This window comes from Triticum urartu, chromosome 7 (assembly GCF_003073215.2).
Source record: "Triticum urartu cultivar G1812 chromosome 7, Tu2.1, whole genome shotgun sequence".
Lineage (NCBI taxonomy): Eukaryota > Viridiplantae > Streptophyta > Magnoliopsida > Poales > Poaceae > Triticum > Triticum urartu.
The window spans coordinates 227209338-227229702 of NC_053028.1; the positions used below are offsets into that span (position 1 = coordinate 227209338).

The 20365-nt window shown below is 43.2% G+C and overlaps 1 protein-coding gene across 1 annotated transcript; it reads right to left on the reverse strand.

The window, feature by feature from the left end:
• Positions 1–7044: 7044 nt before the first annotated feature.
• On the reverse strand, positions 7045–8195 carry LOC125520691 (E3 ubiquitin-protein ligase CIP8-like). The gene has a single exon (XM_048685655.1). The coding sequence runs from the start codon at positions 8105–8107 to the stop codon at positions 7298–7300; it is 810 nt and encodes a 269-aa protein (XP_048541612.1). The 5' UTR covers positions 8108–8195; the 3' UTR covers positions 7045–7297.
• Positions 8196–20365: the final 12170 nt, after the last annotated feature.

A 20365-nucleotide genomic window follows, 5' to 3' on the forward strand; every position in this document is an offset into this window, starting at 1 on the left:
GTTGTTTCGATCTAGTTGATCAGTAGTGGAGCCCAGTTGGGGTCGATCGGGGACCGTGTCTCTTTTGAGGTTCTTCTTTTATTTTGGTTCCATAGTCGGACCTTGATTGTATTTGGATGTTGTAATGCTTTATTCATGTAATTGTGTGAAGTGGCGATTGTAAGCCAACCATGTATCCTTTCCCTTATGTATTACATGGGTTGTGTGAAGATTACCTCACTTGCGACATTGCTTTCAATGCGGTTATGCCTCTAAGTCGTGCTTCGACACGTGGGAGATATAGCCGCATCAAGGGCGTTACAATAGGTCTCTCGGACTTGCTCATTTTCCAGTCCAGAATTCCAGCTGTCGGCATTCTCCCTCTTCGTGTAAACCTTGTAAAATAAGGGAGAAAAGGCATAAGTATTGTACCATAATGTGTAATAACAGCCCATAATGCATTAAATATCAATATAAAAGCATGATGCAAAATGGACGTATCAGCGAGACTCGTCGGGCGGCGGTCCTGGTCATCATGGACGACGGTGGGCGGCTCTAGGTGACAAGCGAGGGTGTCAGCGAGGTCTTGGGCGGTCGGGCTGATCCAGAGGAGGATCAAGACGAGAGGGGGAGGCAGTAGAGCGGTGGCAGTAGCTCGATGCCGACGCGTGCAAAATGCACGCTCTAGCTGCGGCCAGTGCACGCATGCTAGGTGCTTGACAAATTGCCAGTGGCATCTATAGGGACCCAAATGAGCTAAAATTACCAGTGTGGTGCATCTAAACATGGGAGCAATGATGGACATGTTGGTTTGGCTTAGGGATCAAGTGTCATATGGAGTTCAGAAAGCTTTGCCAAATCCTGTCATGAGCTGAAGGTGTTCGATAGAATGCTAGGGCAAGCTAGAGGACCTTGATGGATTTGAAACTTGGCAGGGTGGGGTCTCTTTAGATGGTAGAGATGATGTGGAGTTGGTTTGGCAAGAAGAGAAACTTGTTAGTGCAAGTTTTACTAGAATTCAGTTCTGGACAAAAACTTGAGAGGGATGTTTAGTGTACTTAAAAGATGCAAATGGGGCTGATCTCCTAGACTTAAGGTTTTGGTTGGAAGGACTACAAGATGGCAAAGTTGAAGAATTATTGGAGCTAGGGAAAGAGGGTTGCGGTTGTAACTCAAGAATGGGACAGAAATAAAAAGTAGGATGTTTCACTCAAAATTTTCAAAAGACCTAGTTAGGTTTTTGCATAAAAGTGACATACAGGCATCACATGACCTCTCATATTTTTTGTGGGATTTTAAAACAATTATTTAAAATATTTGTAGTGCAACAGAAGCATTTCAAGCATTGGAAATGCTATTAAAAGAATTACCTTGTGGCAAATTTTATTATGAAAATATTTCCTACTGTTATTTATGATATAAATGAAACGATTTACAGAACAACCAAGGACCACAACATTCTACAAAATAATCTTCTATGGAGGGAAGAATTTTGTAAAACAGAAAATAGAAAAGGCTGTGAAATTAATAAATGACCTAGTATAATTCAAAATTTTATTTCTAGCCAAATTTTACTTAATAAAATTATGGTTGGATGTTTGGGGTGTTACAGAGCGGCCATTGCCTACTCTGACATGACTACTTACAGTCCGCTGACCCACTCTTCAAACACAACCTATTCCGATGCTGCTTTCAGATGGCTAGACATGCGTTCAATTGTATCCGAGAGGGGTGGTGGTGTACGATAGGTATTTCGAGTGCAAGGAGGATGCTCTGGAAAGGTTGGCTTCTCCTCTTATCAAAAATACACTACAACTATTCGGATGCTTGCATACGAAATACCCAGTGATCTAATGCATGATTGTGAAACTCACATTCAACTACAAGATGACTTGGTTGAGCATAGACTCACATTGGCAACCAATAGATGTATCGGCTATTTTTTCATTCAAATGTATTTGTAACAATTTAAATTTTATTTGGTTTGTAAACTATGAGATTTTATTTGGTTGTGAAACTATGAGATATTTGTATTTTGTTGGATTGTGTGAACTTTGGGCAATTCTTTTGATGTGTGCCCAAAAAGAGCAAGAGAAAAATGGCCGCATACCAACCGCGCGGACGAAAATGCTTGGGCGCATTGGGCGCCCTGCCAACCCAAAATTGGACAGGGGCGGATAAAACTAAAAACGCCGACCCAAACAAACAAAAATCGAACAAAATCCGCGTTCGTTTGCGTCGGCGTGTTGAAGTTGCCCTAAACTTAGTCAACTGAGATTTAATCAAGTCTTGGTCGATCTTGCATCATTTTGTCCCACCGTTTATAACATTTCTTCGTGCCTTGCTAGTTGTAGCATGTCCTCCCTCATAGATTGTAGCACATCAGCTCACCGGTCGCAACATCCTCCATTGATGGAATAGTGTTTTAGTCAGAACGGTTGTAGCATATGTTGTCGTTGTTTGTAGTACCATTGCAATATTTTTTATCATTGTTTGTAGCATCCAGCCGTGCCGATTGTAGCACCCAAACTATGCTGACATCACTCAACCGAGACATTGTTAAGTCTCAGTCAACTAAGTTCTAGACACACCCATAAATTCGTAGTGGTAGTACCAATTATATTGACATATATTTGCTCTCCGAGGTGAAGTCCTTGCTAGTACTAACTCTCCGCAGTGAGATGTCCTTGGCCTCCGTATATCCTTATCTTGATGTTCTTCCCCTCTGTATAAACTTATCTTCTCAGACAAGTGTAGGTTGTGTAAAGATTCCTATTCCTAAGCGAAGGCAGGCTGAACAGCCTGGCCGTGGCTCGTACAAATAAATTGTTAGCACATCTTCAATGCGACCATCAAAACACGTGCAAACGTTCGGACCGATGTGTCCGAACGTTGCAAATCATCCAACACGATACTTCATCGGTCCGCGAACGCGTCTACTTGTCTGAAATCTCACAAACCGGATGCAAACCAGAGGAAGCTAGGCTGGTGTTCAGATCACTGTTACTTACTGTTTTAGCTAATGAACACTATTGCTCCACCTTGGTTGCGGCGCACAACCTAAGGTGTCTAATACATCAATACGGAGGGAGTACTTCTTGTTGTCATTTGATGTGGTCTGGTGCATAATGTCTGACGTGTCTAATGGATAGAGTAGGCCACTTAACGAAAGATTTCTGCCTAAATTTGTAGCAAAGATATTTGCTACTGGACAGGGAAAACAATTCTTCAGAGTTCAGAACATGTAGTAGAATGAAGGTGATGAACAAAGCTAAGCCTATTCTTCTCAATGTGGTTGCATAATCTGTTTTTATATATTTGTTTGTTCTGGTCAGAAAGTTCTCTGATGTTAGTTTGCTTGGGTCCAGTATATCTGTAAACGATAGTATTTGTTTGTTCCGGGCAGAAAGTTGGTTGAACTTCACCGATGTGTTTGCTTGGCATTTGCAAAAAAAAAAAAAAAAAAATTCAGTTCTGAATTTTTTCACCTCTTTTTTGTGCTGCTGGTCATGATGCCAAAAATATACTCAGAACACATCTTAGCTGAGTTCATAGTTGTAAGCTGATGATCACCAGGTGATTTATGGAACACATCGTAGCTTTGTGCAATCTGATTTTAAGTGCAGACTTCAAAGTGCGACAGAAATAAAATAAAAATTAGGCATACTAGCAGCACCGAATAATGGTGTAAAATATGCACCTTCGTGCATGTGAATTAATCCTTTTGTTACGAACTTAGTGATCCCCCGCACTCGTTGTCACGGGACTATTTTGCTACATATTTCTATATGATTCATTGTATGAAACATCAATATTAAAGTAATAATATAAAAAGCTAAAACTAAAAATACACACAATTTATTATGTCCGATTACTATATAGTTGTAAAATGTTTATTAAATATACATGGCATAATAAAATGAAAATTCTCATGCATATTTGCATGTTTAATGGGTTTTTTTTCATGCATGTCATGATGTAGTGGCATGCTTGCATGTTGAGAGACATATGGTAGTGAGGGTGAGCCTTTTCTCATGCATATCGTGTGATGATTTGATATGCTTGTATGTTGAGAGAAATAGTTAGTGGGGGCTAGCTATTTAGATATAGAAGATAAGAACAAGGAAAAGCAGCAATTATAATGACAGCTTGGCTGTCAGGGAAAGAAACAGTAAGCAAAAATACCGAAATTGTTGCACAACAATTAAAGGATAGAGATGATCTGCATCTTAGTAGAGCCAGATTTCCTCGCCTTCTCTAGACTAATCTAACTAATATATATATATATATATATATATATATGCTTCGTTATCTTTTCCAGGCAGAGAGCACATTTATGTTTTAGAGGAAACATTTTTGTAAGCATAAGTATTTTTCAATGTGAATTTCTTAACATCTTTATTGTGCTGCTGGTCATGATGCCATTATTGTGCATACTTCCTGTCAATTTTTTCTGCAATTCTGCACGATGTCCCATTTCTAAGTAGGTCATACGAAAATTTGAAACTGAACTAGCTATAATAGTGAATTCAGATGTTGCTCCAATGGACAAAGCAATATTACCGAAAACTGGAGTGGCAAAAGCAAAACAGAAAATTGAGTGCTTTTCCCTGCCCGTTTGGTCAAAACCATCATGCACTAGACAGAGGGGCATAAGGAAAACCAGTTCATTCACTAATGTATTTGAGAAGAAATTACTGAAAGAAAATTATGCACATCAACATAATGGCATGTACAGCAGATAATATATTTAAGATAAACAAACTTGAATTTAATTTAAACATGGTTCAAGGATGACTGGTTATGTTTTTATTTTTTGAAAACATTCATGTACACTACTTAATAGACGTTCACGGTTTACCATGACAAAAATCCTTAGTGCTGCCCAAAATGAATGTGGCAAGTAACTTATATTACAAACAAATACAGCACCAAACAACAACTTTCACCTGTGGACTTTGTAGATATAGGAGAGGTAAAAGCCAAATCAAATGAAAACATGTGGATTTAGTGACACGTAAAATCATCTACAAATCAAGCTTACCTTAAAAAACAGAAACTATGCACATATAAGAACTGACGATTCCCAATGTAACACATAACTTTGTTCATTTGTACCATGTGAGTGGGATAGAAAACACCACTGTTCATTCCATTCCATATCCTGCCCTTACTTCTCATTTTCTCTTTTCTATATTCCAAGTTCTAGCAGAACCAACTAATGCCTTCTTCCCTAACTAAGAGGTGTCCTCTGAGATGACTTAGGGAGTGTTTAGCTATGCTAACTTTGGCTTATAAGCCAAAAGGCACCAATTTATGTATTTTTGGCTTACACCATCATGTAACAATATCCAGCCAAAAGGCAAAATCCCATGAATAGGTGTTTTTTTGGGCTTATCAGCCAACCTAAGCCTAACCAAACACCTCCTTAATACATGATGATAACCTAGATCAAGGAAAAAGTAAACTGTAGGCGCTAAGCAAGTGTGTTGCCTCTGCCTAGTGCTGAGCTCGCTTAAGCGGAACCTAGGCTTCTGCACGGAAGCCGTGCGGACAAGGAACAGAGAACACTCAGATTTGTGTTTTGGAAACATATAACGCATGTATAAGACAAAACAGCAGATTTCAAGGGGAAATAACAAGCAAGTATAATCATAAGTCTAAAACAACAGATTTCAAGGAAACTAGCACAGCACAGAGCAGCAGCCAGCAGCAAAGCACAGCAAGCAGCAGTAGCAGAGCTAGCAGCCTAGCAGTAGCAACACCACGAATAGACAGCAGCAGCTAGCAGCACACCCACACGACCACATTTCAGTGCTCCACTAATCAACAGAGCAGCATATCAACAAGGGGAAGAGGGAGCACGAGAAGAAGAACTCAAGCAAGAGAACAGCTCGCGGTGGGGTTCCTTCACTAGAGGGGCAAGTTCAGGGAAGGGAAGCTTGAAAGCTAGCGGAAAGGGCGCGGTACGGGGAAGAGGAAGAGGTACCGCCCGCAAGACTAGGAGGAGCCCAAGGTGCGGCGGCCGTCTGGACGAGGACGCCAGCGGCGTAAGGTCGCATTGCTCAGACGGGTCGCCACTGCCAGGCACAAGCTCTCCTCTGCCTCACTACATTTTAATATGAATTGAATGGTACAATTTTTCTGACATATGACACACGCTTTGTTAGTTGAACGGATGGTCAAAGATGAAACTCGAAATATGTATGTGCCATGTAAATAGGAACAAAGGGAGTATGGGTATGTTTGGATTGTGGCCAAAGTATATCCTACCAAAATTTTGGTCATGACCAAAAATTTGGTCATCGTTTGGATGGTTGCCAACTTTTTGGCATGCCAATGCACTCAAACTCTAATTCATTTTTCTTGCCAATGTCGGCCAGCTCATGGACAACCAAAAATTTGGCTAGCCAATGTTTTAATGGGACAACTTTGGGCATAAACCAAACACACATAGTAAAACCAGGATGTAAGCCCAGCCACTTATATGGAAACCAGAAGTTATTGTTCTGGGGATCTCATACAATGTGAAATGACACAAAGGTCAATACTTGTGTTCAGGTTGAGTGTTGGGTCATTAGACGCAGATATTTCTACTAGCTGTTGGTTGTACTTGAGAAACAATTAATATCATTTTGATTTATCAAGAAATATAGTAAAGAAGAAAGAGAATAAGACAAAGAGAGCCCAACAAAGTAACTATAGTTTCAACGAAGCATTCCAGACAGCTAAGACTCCTCCTAGCATAGCCACCATTCAATCATTACATCTAACAAGATAATGTTGAGTAAGCAAATTTTCTCGCCTCTCAATATAACAACCCATTCAGCCTGACACATTCCACTTCGTATCAAAAGGTTGTCAAATGTTCCAAGATAGAACACAGTATGAATTTGCAATTAACTTTCCCTATCAAACACCTTAAAAATTCACAATGGAAAAGAATGAAATACTGAAATATAACTCATTCTGAAACTGAATTCACGACCAGTAAGTTGCAACTCGGCACCATATAAACTCGTCCAAATATGCATCTACAAAATTTCCCAGCACAGCTATTCTCTCTAAATTTAGAACAGATACAACATTGTATATATAGCATTTAAATATGTATAATCCTTGCAGCATCGAAATAACAGAAATCTCTCTTGCGAACAGTAACAGATCAAAATGCACAAAACCATATCTGCGACTAACTCTATGTTTTCGTCCGTACAACTGGGTATAGTTTCCTAATTAGACCGATCAATCCCAAGCCAAATCGTACAACTCTATATAAAACCATAGGGGTAAAGCTTACCATTACCGCACAATTCATTCAGGCAGCCATGGCTCGTTCAGCCTTCCAGGTCTCGTACTTGGGATTGTCTGTCGGCAGCTCAAAGCGGCAGAGTGGGCAGGAGTTGCGCACCTCAAGCCATGGAAGGATGCAGTCCTCGTGGTACCGATGGGAGCAAGGCATCATCTTGACGCGCCCCCCCGCCACAACCCCGTCCTTACACACGGAACACTCCTCTCCCTCCCCTTCCTCGCCGGCGGCGACGATGGCGGATGGGAGCGCCTTGACAGCCGACCTGGCTGCCGGCGGCTTGTTGGTGAGGAAAAGCCCATCCCCAACAGCGACGAGTACCTCATAGGCCTCCCTGTCAGAGGTGTACACGAAACCCTCGTTGGCGCCGGCGGGAGCGCTGGGCGGCATGTCGCCGAGCATCTCCCAATCGGGCTCCGGATTCTCTACCGAGGGTCCAGAGGCGAACGCGACTTCCTCCCAGTCGAATTCCTCGGCTGGTACGGAAGCCTCCAGCGGCAGATCTGGCTCCTCCTCCTCGTCCAATTGGAAGCAATCCCACCGGATCGAGGCCTCCTCCTCCTCATCGTTCTCCTCGGGGAAGCCGAGGTCGTCATTCCTGGGCGCGACGAGTGCGTCGTGGAAGAGGTCGCGCTCCACGGAGAGGAACTGGCTCCGGACGCGGTCGGCCGCCGACACCGACAGGGCGGAGGCCGAGGGATCTGGGCGGAACACCGGCACGAAGGCATCGTAGCATGAGGAGGACGTGGAGGAGGAAGCCTCTAGAGTTTGGAAGATCTCGTCGGCGGTGAGACGGTGAAGGAGATACGGGGAAGCCATGGGTGCGCGAGAGGGGACGGAAAAAATCGCGCCCTGGAGAGGCGTATCGGAAGAGGAAATTGACTATTTGTCATTGAGGTCCTTGAGGTTTGATTACAGAGGTTGATATACTGAGGAGTGGGTGGGTGGTGGGTTCCGTGTGTTGTGACTTGTGAGGCCTGGCATTCGGGTAATTCGATAAAAAATATATTGGATTTCCAAAATTAACATCTGAGATTTTCTATAAAAATAGCTACCCGATAATTTGGATATCTGGAAATGGTTTCAGGTTCGAGTAGTTTCGAATTGCCTGAAATACAACATGGTGAACAAAAATTGACGCTAGACGTGGAAGTACCGAAGGAGGAGGACACGAGTCGGTTGTGGCGTCGCATACGAGAAGATGAAGACTTCTGTCGGCGTTGGAGCTCGTCCCCGTGGTGCAAGCTAGCTAGGACGAGGCGAGTGGCGCCTGGTTGGGGGGGACGCCGATATCTGGTCGCGAGTGGCGCGGTGGCTAGGTAGAGCGGTTGTGCGCTAGGGCATGCGAGAGCAGTCGGCTTTGCGTTGCAGGGTGAAACCCACAAGTATAGGGGATCGCAACAGCTTTCGAGGGTAGAGTATTCAGCCCAAATTTATTGATTCGACACAAGGGGAGCCAAAGAATATTTTCAAATATTAGCAGTTGAGTTGTCAATTCAACCACACCTAGAAACTTAATATCTGCAGTAAAGTGTTTAGTAGCAAAGTAATATGATAGTGATGGTAACAGTAACAAAAGAGTAATGAAAGCAAAGTAATGTTTTTTATATTTTGTAGTGATTGTAACAATAGCAACAGGAAAGTAAATAAGCGTAAACCAGTATATGGAAAGCTCGTAGGCATTGGATCAATGATGGATAATTATGCCGGATGCGGTTCATCATGTAATAGTCATAACATAGGATGACACAGAACTAGCTCAAATTCGTCAATGTAATGTAGGCATGTATTCCGAATATAGTCATACGTGCTTATGTAAAAGAACTTGCATGACATCTTTTGTCCTACCCTCCCGTGGCAGCGGGGTCCTAATGGAAACTAAGGGATATTAAGGCCTCCTTTTAATAGAAAACCGGAACAAAGCATTAGCACGTAGTGAATACATGAACTCCTCAAACTACGGGCATCACCGGTAAGTATCCCGATTATTGTCACTTCGGGGTTAACGGATCATAACACATAAAAGGTGACTATAGACTTGCAAGATAGGATCGAGAACACTCATATATTGATGAAAACATAATAGGTTCAGATCTGAAATCATGGCACTCGGGCCCTAGTGACAAGCATTAAGCATAGCAAAGTCATAGCAACATCAATCTCAGAACATAGTGGATACTAGGGATCAAACCCTAATAAAACTAACTCGATTACATGGTGAATCTCATCCAACCCATCACCGTCCAGCAAGTCTACGATGGAATTACTCACGCACGGCGGTGAGCATCATGAAATTGGTGATGGAGGATGGTTGATGATGACGACGGCGACGAATCCCCCTCTCCGGAGCCCCGAACGGACTCCAGGTCAACCCTCCCGAGAGGTTTTAGGGCTTGGCGACGGCTCCGTATCGTAAAACGCGATGATTTCTTCTCTCTTATTTTTTTCTCCTCGAAAGCAGTTATATAGAGTTGGAGTTGGAATCAAGGGGTCTCCAGGGGGCCCACGAGGTAGGGGGCGCGCCCCCCACCCTCGTGAGAAAGGTGTGGGCCCCTGGTCTTCATCTTTGCGAGGATTTGTTATTATTTATTGTAAGATATCCCGTGGAGTTTCGGGTCATTCCGAGAATTTTTGTTTTCTGCACATAAAACAACATCTGGCAATTCTGCTGAAAACAGCGTCAGTCCGGGTTAGTTCCGTTCAAATCATACAAGTTAGAGTTCAAAATAAGGGCAAAAGTGTTTGGAAAAGTAGATACGTTAGAGACGTATCAACTCCCCCAAGCTTAAACCCTTACTTGTCCTCAAGCAATTCAATTGACCAACTGAAAGAAATAAAGAAAAACTTTTACAAACTCTGTTTGCTCTTGTTGTTGTAAATATAGCAAGCTAGCATTCAATTTTTCAGCAAAGATTATAACTAACCACATTTGCAATAATTCTCAGGTCTCATGATTACTCATGTCAATAACATAATCAACTAGCAAGTCATAATAATAAATCTCAGATGACAACACTTTCTCAAAACATTCATAATATGATATAACAAGATGGTATCTCACTAGCCCTTTCTGAGACCGCAAAACATAAATACAGAGCACCTTTAAAGATCAAGGACTGACTAGACATTGTAATTCATGGTAAAAGAGATCCAATTATAGTCACACCCAATATAAATTAACAGTAATGAATGCAAATGACAGCTGCGCTCTCCAGCTAGTGCTTTTTAATAAGAGGGTGATGACTCAATATAAAAGTAAATAGATAGGCCCTTCGCAGAGGGAAGCAGGGATTTGTAGAGGTGCCAGAGCTCGGTTTTAAAATAGAGGTGAATAATATTTTGAGCGGTATACTTTCATTGTCAACACAACAACCAAGAGATGTCGATATCTTCCATGCTACACACATTATAGGCGGTTCCCAAACAGAATGGTAAAGTTTATACTCCCCCTCCACCAACAAACATCAATCCATGGCTTGCTCGAAACAACGAGTGCCTCCAACATATATCAGGTCCCAAGGGGAGTTTTGTTTGCAATTATTTTGATTTAGTTTGCATAAAGCATGGGACTGGGCATCCCGGTGACCAGCCCTTTATCTTGTGAGTGAGGAGCGGAGTCCACTCCTCTTGAGAATAACCCGCCTAACATGGAAGATACAGACAACCCTAGTTGATACATGAGCTATTCGAGCATACAAAACAGGATGATTATTTGAAGGTTTAGAGTTTGGCACATAGAAATTTACTTGGAACGGCAGGTAGATACCGCATATAGGAAGGTATAGTGGACTCATGTGGAATAACTTTGGGGTTTAAGGAGTTTGGATGCACAAGCAGTATTCCCGCTTAGTACAGGTGAAGGCTAGCAAAAGACTGGGAAGCGACCAACTAGAGAGCGACAACAGCCATGTACATGCATTAAAATTAATGAACATTGGATGCAAGCATGAGTAGGATATAATCCACCATGAACATAAATATCGTGAAGGCTATGTTGATTTGTTTCAACTACATGCATGAACATGTGCCAAGTCAAGTCACTTAAATCATTCAAAGGAGGATACCACTCTGTCATACCACATCATAACCATTTTAATAGCATGTTGGCACGGAAGGTAAACCATTATAACTCATAGCTAATCAAGCATGGCATAAGCAACTATGATCTCTAATTGTCATTGCAAACATGTTTATTCATAACAAGCTGAATCAAGAACAATGAACTGATCATGTTTACAAAAACGAAAGAGGTCGAGTTCATACCAGTTTTTCTCATCTCAGTCAGTCCATCATATATCATCATAATTGCCTTTCACTTGCACGACCAAATGATGTGAATAATAATAAGAGTGCATGTGCATTGGACTAAGCTGGAATCTGCGAGCATTCAATAAACAGGAGAAGACAAGGCAATATGGGCTCTTTTATCAGATAAATAATAGTGCATATAAGAGCCACTTCAACAATTTAATCAAGGTCTTCTCCTACTGACCCCCAAAGAAAAGAAAAGAAATAAAACTATTTACACGGGAAAGCTCCCAACAAGCAAAAGAAGAACATGAAATATTTTTGGGTTTTCTTTTTAATTACTACTACAGCATGGAAAGTAAATTAATTAAAAGCTACAACTATTTTTTTTGGTTTTTTCTTAAGGTTTATCAAACACATAAGAAGAAAACATAAAAGAAAATAAACTAGCATGGATGATACAATGAAAAAGTATGAGCACCGACATCTGGCAATGAGTGTGTGTGTGAACATAAATGTAATGTCGGTGAGAAATACGTACTCCTCCAAGCTTAGGCTTTTGGCCTAAATTGGTCTATGGCCACGGCTGGCCTGACTGATATCCATAATAATAGTTGGGGTCGTACTGAGATGCAGCGGCTATCGCCTCCTGAGCTGCAGTGTGGCGACGAGCGGTCTCCGCTCTCCTCTCGTACTCATCTGTCTCCTCTCTGGTAATAGTATATCCTCCTTTTGCCTGATAATCAAAGAAAGCAGGAGCAGGGAGAGTAATATGGACAACACAGCGTCTGTCAAAGATTAGTCGGTACTGGAGAGGTGATTCGTTCCTCTCGACAAAATGGTGGGAAATCATAGAATCAAAATCTAAATAAGCAGGAGGCAACTCCATGTCTCCTTCACGAATGTCTATCTCAAGAAATTTAGCTAAGCAGGTTGCATAAATTCCTCCAGACAAATCTCCATTATGTCTATTATGACGCAACCTACGAGCTACAATGTCTCCCATATGATAAGATTGGTCTCTTGACACAACACTCCTGAGAATGCTAAGGTCAGGGACACACATGTGACATGCTTCATCCTTAGCATTTATGCACCTACCTATGAAGAGAGCAAAATAATGTATAGTAGGAAAGTGAATGCTCCCTATAGTAGCTTGCGTTATATCTCTGGATTCCCCTACAGTTATACTAGCAAGAAAGTTTCTAAATTCAGATTTAGGGGGATCCCTAACACTACCCCATTGTGGAAGTTTGCAAGCAAGAGTGAAATCCTCTAGGTCCATGGTATAAGATTTATCATAAAGATCAAACATGACTGAAGGAGAATTACGTGAAGATGAATACTCAAATCTCCTCACAAAAGAGCTTGTGAGCTCATGATACTGGGGGCATTTGTCCGCCTCAAAGTCCTCAAGATCGGCATTACGCGAATATGCATTAAATTCTTCTTTAATTCCCGCTTGATCCATAAAATTTTCAGAAGGCCACTCACAAGGACGCACTGGAGCGTCTCTTGGTGGCTCTTCGTCAGCATCACGCATTGCAAGTCTGGGTCCTTACTTCTTTGAAGAACCATCTTGGAACATTTTCCTAAGCATATTTCTTCCTTTGAAAAAATCTGAAAAAATTAATAACTTCAAAATAAAAGTAAACCAAACTCAATAATATTGATAGCAACTACTCCTACAAATGCCTAGGACCTATATCATGCATCAAAACTACTTTTGACCATATAAATTTGACATGCAAGCTCAAGAACAGGATCACCTAAACAACACAATTTTGCAATGAATAAAGCATTAGAACAAAAAGTAATTGGACTAATGGAGGAGTCACATACCAAGGAACAATCTCCCCAAGCAGTTTTGTGAGAGGTGCTTTGAGCAAGGAGATCGAAAATGGCAGCAAAACGAGCTTGGACTCGGGTTTGAGTTGGTTTTTCGTGTTTGGGGGAGGAAAATGAAGTGTGTGGCTGGAAGAATAAGTGGAGGACGGTCACCGTGGGCCCACGAGGCAGGGGGGCGCCCTCCACCCTCGTGGCAAGGTGGTTTGCCCCCTGGTGTGTTCTTTGTTCCATGAATCCTCAAATATTCTATAAAAAATCATATTTAATTTTCAGGGCATTTGGAGAACTTTTATTTTCGAGGTATTTTTATATTGCACGGATAATCAGATGACAGACAGAAAATTATTTATTTTTACTTTATTTCAACTAAATAACAGAAGGTATAAAAAGGTTATAGAGAGTTGTGCTTCTAGTTTCATCCATCTCATGCTCGTCAAAAGGAATCCCCTAACAAGGTTGATCAAGTCTTGTTAACAAACCCATTCCGATTAACATGAAACCGGAGAAATTTCGAATAACACTAGGTTACCTCAACAGGGATATGCACATCCCCAATAATGAGTATATCATATTTCTTCTTGACAGTAGGAAGAGGAAATTCAAAACCTCCAAATATAATCGATGGAATTTTTTGATAGAATTGATACTATGAACTTGAGGTTGTTTCCTCAGAAAGTGTACCGTATGCTCATTGCCATTAACATGAAAAGTAACATTGCCTTTGTTGCAATCAATAACAGCCCCTGCAGTATTAAGAAAATGTCTTCCAAGAATAATAGACATACTATCGTTCTCGGGAATATCAAGAATAACAAAGTCCGTTAAAATAGTAACGTTTACAGCTACAACAGGCACATCCTCACAAATACCGATAGGTATAGCAGATGATTTATCAGCCATTTGCAAAGATATTTCAGTAGGTGTCAACTTATTCAAATCAAGTCTACGATATAAAGAGAGAGGCATAACACTAACACCGGCTCCAAGATCACATAAAGCAGTTTTAACATAGTTTCTTTTAATGGAGCATGGTATAGTAGGTACTCCTGGATCCCCAAGTTTCTTTGGTATTCCACCCTTAAAAGTATAATTAGCAAGCATGGTGTAAATTTCAGCTTCAGGTATCTTTCCTTTATTTGTAATAATATCTTCCATGTACTTAGCATAAGGATCTGTTTTGAGTATATCAGTCAATCGCATACGCAAAAATACAAGTCTAATAATTTCATCAAAGCGCTCAAAATCCTCATCATCCTTTTTCTTGGATGGTTTGGGAGGAAAAGGCATGGGTTTCTGAACCCAAGGCTTTCTTTCTTTACCATGTTTCCTAGCAACAAAGTCTTTCTTATCATAACGTTGATTCTTTGATTGTGGGTTATCAAGATCAACAGCAGGTTCAATTTCTATATCATTATCATTACTAGGTTGAGCATTATTATGAACATCATCATTAACATTTTCATTAGGTTCATGTTCATTAACAGATTGTGTTTCAGCATCAGACATAGAGATATCATTTGGATTATCAGGTGGTTCAGCAATAGGTTCACTAGAAGTTTGCACAGTTCTATCATTTTTCTTTTTATTCTTTTTAGAAGAACTAGGTGCATCAATTTTATTTCTCTGAGAATCTTGCTCAATTCTCCTAGGGTGGCCTTCAGGATACAAAGGTTCCTGAGTCATTCTACTAGTTCTAGTAGCCACTTTAACAGCATAATCATTTTTCTTACTATTCATCTCATTGAGCAATTCCTTTTGAGCTTTAAGTACTTGTTCTACTTCAGTGGTAACCATAGAAGCATGTTTGCTAACAAGTTTAAGTTCACCTCTAATATTAGCCATATAATCACCCAAGTATTTAATCATATCAGCATCTTGTTTTAATTGTCTACCAAAATAAGCATTGAAATCTTCTTGCTTAAACATAAAATTATCAAACTCATCCAAGCATTGACTAGCAATTTTAGCAGGAGGGATTTCAGCTTTATCATATCTATAGAGAGAATTTGCCTTTACTACCTGTGTCGGGTTATCGAGGTTTGGAGGTTCTTCAATAAATAAAGGATTAAGATCATATATTTCTTCATCAGGCGGTAAATTGAGACCATGTATTTCTTCAATAGGAGGTAAATTCTTAACATCTTCAGCTTTAATACCTTTTTCTTTCATAGATTTCCTTGCCTCTTGCATATCTTCAGGACTGAGAAATAGAACACCTCTCTTCTTTGGAGTTGGTTTAGGAATAGGATTATTAATTGGAGCAGGAGCTGGCTCAAGAGGTGCCAAATTATTTTCATTTGTCAACATATTATTCAGTAAGATTTCAGCTTCATCCGGTGTTCTTTCCCTGAAAAGAGAACCAGTACAACTATCCAGGTAATCTCTAGAAGCATCGGTTAGTCCATTATAAAAGATATCAAGTATTTCATTTTTCTTAAGAGGATGATCACGCAAAGCATTAAGTAACTTGAGAAGCCTCCCCCAAGCTTGTGGGAGACTCTCTTCTTTAATTTGCACAAAGTTGTATATTTCCTTTAAAGCGGCTTGTTTCTTATGAGCAGGGAAATATTTAGCAGAGAAGTAATAGATCATATCCTGGGGACTACGCACACAACCAAGATCAAGAGAATTAAACCATATCTTAGCATCACCCTTTAATGAGAACGGAAATATTTTAAGGATATAAAAGTAGCGAGATCTCTCATTGTTAGTGAACAGGGTGGCTATATCATTTAATTTAGTAAGATGTGCTACAACAGTTTTAGATTCATAACCATGAAAAGGATCAGATTCAACCAAAGTAATTATATCAGGATCAACAGAGAATTCATAATCCTTATCAGCAACACATATAGGTGAAGTAGCAAAAGCAGGGTCAGGTCTCATCCTAGCATTTGGAGATTGCTTATTCCATTTAGATAATAACCTTTTGAGTTCATATCTATCTTTGCAGGCTAAAATAGCTAAAGAAGCATCTTGATCAAATAACTAACCCTCGGGAATAACAAGTGATTCTTCATCATCACTTTCATCTTCATAATCAGATTCAATATTTTCAATCTCTCTAGCCCTAGCAAGTCGTTCCTCTAGAAAATCACTAAGTGGCATAGTAATATCAGGCATAGAGGTAGTTTCATCATAAGTATCATGCATAGCAGAAGTAGCATCATCAATAACATGCGACATATCAAAACGAATAGCAGAAGCAAGTGTAGGTGTCGCAAGCTTACTCATAACAGAAGGTGAATCAAGTGCAGAGCTAGATGGCAGTTCCTTACACTACAAAAAAGACACATCCGTGACATTTTGGGCCGAACAAATTTTTTTTCTGTCATACATATGACACTTCTATGACGATAATTGTGACAAAACCCGGTATCATCATAGATGTGGTGGGCTCCTACTTCTATGACAAAAAATCATGACAGAAAATGGGCTTTTCGTCCTGGGCGGGCCGGAGACGCAGCTGCATGACATTCTTTGGGCCGTCCATGACGGGAAAAACCGTGGTAGAAGTGAGGGGGTGGAAAATTTCGGGGAGTTCCCGGTTACGGTGGGAGGTCGGGGGCCGAGCAATGCGCGCTTCTCTCGTACACGTACGCGCGTGTGTGTGAGGCGTTGGCTCTAACTGAACCCGAGCGAGGCGTTGGGCTCTAACTAAACCCGAGCGATTGCACTGCAGGCTACGCGTTACTAAACCCGAGCGATCGATCAATGGCTGTTAACTGAACCCGATCGAGCGATTCCTTCGCTACTGCTGCTAACTAAAGCCGATCGATGCTGCCTCTGGATGAACAGTGAGCGTTGCGAGGAGGGGGGGTTGGATGAACAGTTCCCGATGGGGGTGGATGAACAAGACCCCGTGGTGTTGCCTCTGGATGAACAGGACCCTGATCGATCGAGCCGGTTGGGGTTGGATGAACAGGACCCCGTGGAGGGCTGGATGAACAGGACCACCCCGTGGAGGGCAGAATGAACAATAGACGGTGGAGGGCAAGATGAACAGTAGCCCGTGGAGGGGTGATTAAACAGGAGCCCGTGGAGAGGGGTGGTTGAACAGTAGCCGGTGGAGTAGCGCGCGGTGGAGGCTGGATGAACATGAGCCCGTGGAGGCTGGAGGAGGTCAACGGTGGATGAACAGTAGCTCATGGAGGCTGGAGGGGGTCGACGGTGGAGATGAACAGTATCTCGTGGAGTCCCGTTTTGCGGTACGCCACACCCCTCCCGATGAACAGGACCCCCGTTTCGACCGTAGCGCTCCAACACAAGTCCGTTTCGTCCGTTTTGTGGTACGCCACACCCCTCCCGATCAACAGGACCCCCGTTTCGACCGTAGGAGGTCCGTTTCCTCCGTTTTGCGGTACACCAGACCCCTCCCGATGAACAGGATCCCGTTTCAAATGTGGCCGGTCGAACACAAGGCCGTTTCCTCCGTTCTGCGGTACGCCAGGCCTCGTTTCCATCGCATGTTCCGTCCAAGCCCTCCCGATGAACACGACGCATTCCGTTGCCTCCCGATGAACACGACGCATTCCGTTGCCTCCCCATGAACATGACGACGATGCTGTTTCTCCGTTCCGACCCAGCCATGTACACGAGCCCTGGTCGTACGTATGCGTGAGTAGGCGTTCGAGACCCCGCCCGTATGTACACATACGTGGCCGTATTTTCTTTCTTGCACCCTGGCCGCTGTACGTACGTGTACATGCTACGTGCGCCCATCTACTATGACACGTGCGCGCCTCTACATCGACCAGTATATATGTACGTACACGTTCGCGACCAGAATGACAACGCTACGTACGCTTCGACCAGGTGGGTCCCGACTGTCAGGCACTTCCTTGCCTGCAAAGATGTAGCTGGTGGGTCCCAGCAGTCAGGGGGCGAATCGTTTTTTTGCCCGGACGCAATTTTCCTTGCGTGCGAAGATGTAGCTGGTGGGTCCCAGCAGTCAGGGGGAAACATTTTTTTCGCGAAATATAGTGGCCCGTTCGGTGGGTCCCAGCTGTCAGGTGGAGAAATCATTATTTTCCACGTAATAAGGAGGCACTTCCTTGCTGCGGCCGTGGACCCAGCTGTCAGCCTCTCCACGTACAGTCCACGTCCGATCGAAGTCGTTCCTTGACCAAGTTGACCACGCCGCGCCGAGAGCACCAGGGCGGTGGACGACGGCGAGGCCTACGAAGGGGACAACACGGAGGCAGGGAAGACTCGGCAGTTGTTTCCCACGTGGAGGGGAGTACGACTGTAGAAGGGTTTACTGGTTTGTCTGCCGTCGCCGGAGAATAACAGCAGGTGTGGGTGAGTAGAGGGATGGCTAGGCCAGCGATGGGAGTACGGTCGGGCGGTGAGGCCTGCGCAGCAGCACAGCCGGCCGCGAGGAGGAGGGAGCAGGCAGTCCCGCTGGCGCTTGTTTGAGCGGCTGGAGCAGGAAGAGCAGAGATTGAAGAAGCACGACGGCCGTTGGATGGACATCCAACAGTCAGTGCTTGTGCGTCAACCTTTTTTTAGGAAAGCCTCAAATATGTGGAAAATAACATACATCCCATCTGCCATTATTTCTAATAATTTACAGCCCATTTGCTAATTCTTAAGGTTTTTTTGGAGCCCATATTCTTTTTGTTAGCATTACAGCCCATATTGTGGCAACGGTTAAAAAATTATACGAAATTTTGCATATTTCGGTGCGGTCTGAACTGTTTTTAATCCCAAAATTTTGACTCACATTCAAACTGATTTTAAAAATAAATGTATATCAATATAAAATCCAACAAATTCTCCAGGCATAAAAATTAATGTAATTTAAAATCTTGAAATGAAAAAAAGATATTTGAAACTAATTGCTGGTATGATGTGTTTTAAAAATGTACAACCCATTTCTCATTACTGATGGGCCATTTTCTCGGCCAGCCGAATGAAAGCTCTCCTCGTCTTGAAAGATTTGCAGCCCAACAGGCCTGACAAAGCGACTTACTTGGCAAATCACAAAAAAACTATGCTGTGGCCGTGGACCCAGCTGTCAGCCTCTCCACGTACAGTACTCTTCCGATGGAAGTTGTTCCTTGACCATGTTGACCACGCCGCGCGGAGAGCACCACGGCGGTGGACGACGGCGGGGCCTAGGAAGGGGACGACGGGGCAGTGGAAGCCCGCGCAGAGAGGACTACGAGGGTTCACTGGTTCGGCTGCGGTGTGAGGTTGCCGTCGCCGCAGGGCCTGGCCAGCGGTGGGAATAGTAGGGGGAGGTGAGGCCTCTGCGGCAGCACAGCCGACCACGGGAGGCAGGAGCATGCGGCACGCCCGGCACTGCTTTGGGCGGCTGGAACAAGAAGACCAGAGGTTGAAGAAGCACTACGGCCGTTGGATGGACATCGTACGGTCACTAGAGCTAGAATCGTTCATATTGACTAAGTTGATAAAGCCCTTCGTCCCCGTCAACTTAGTAGGCCCACAAGTCAGCCTCCCAGCAAGGTGGGTCCCAGCTAGCCGGGGGAGTATTCATTTTTTTGTGCGTAATAAGGAGGCACTTCCGCTGGGTCCGAGCTGACAGCGGGGGGAACGTTTTTTTTGCGAAATATGGTGGCCCGTCCGGTGGGTCCCAGCAGTCAGGGGAAACGATTTTTTTCGCAAAATACTGGTGGCCCGTCCGGTGGGTCCCTGCTGTCAGGTGGATGAATCATTATTTTCCGCGTAATAAGGAGGCACTTCCTTGTTGCCGCCGTGGACCCAGCTGTCAGCCTCTCCACGTACAGTCCACGTTCGATGGAAGTCGTTCCTTCCATGTTGACCACGCCGCGCCGAGAGCACCAGGGCGGTGGACGACGGCGAGGCCTAGGAAGGGGACGACGCGGAGCCGGTGAAGACGCGGCAGTGGATGCCCACGCGGAGAGGAGTATGAGGGTTCACTCATTCGGCTGCGGTGTGAGGCTGCCGTCGCCGCAGGGCCTGGCCAGCGGTGGGAATAGTAGGGGGCGGTGAGGC

What these genes read in the sequence shown, in the direction of transcription:
- LOC125520691 (XM_048685655.1), bottom strand. Translation starts at nt 8,107, where the DNA reads ATGGCTTCCCCGTATCTCCTTCACCGTCTCACCGCCGACGAGATCTTC.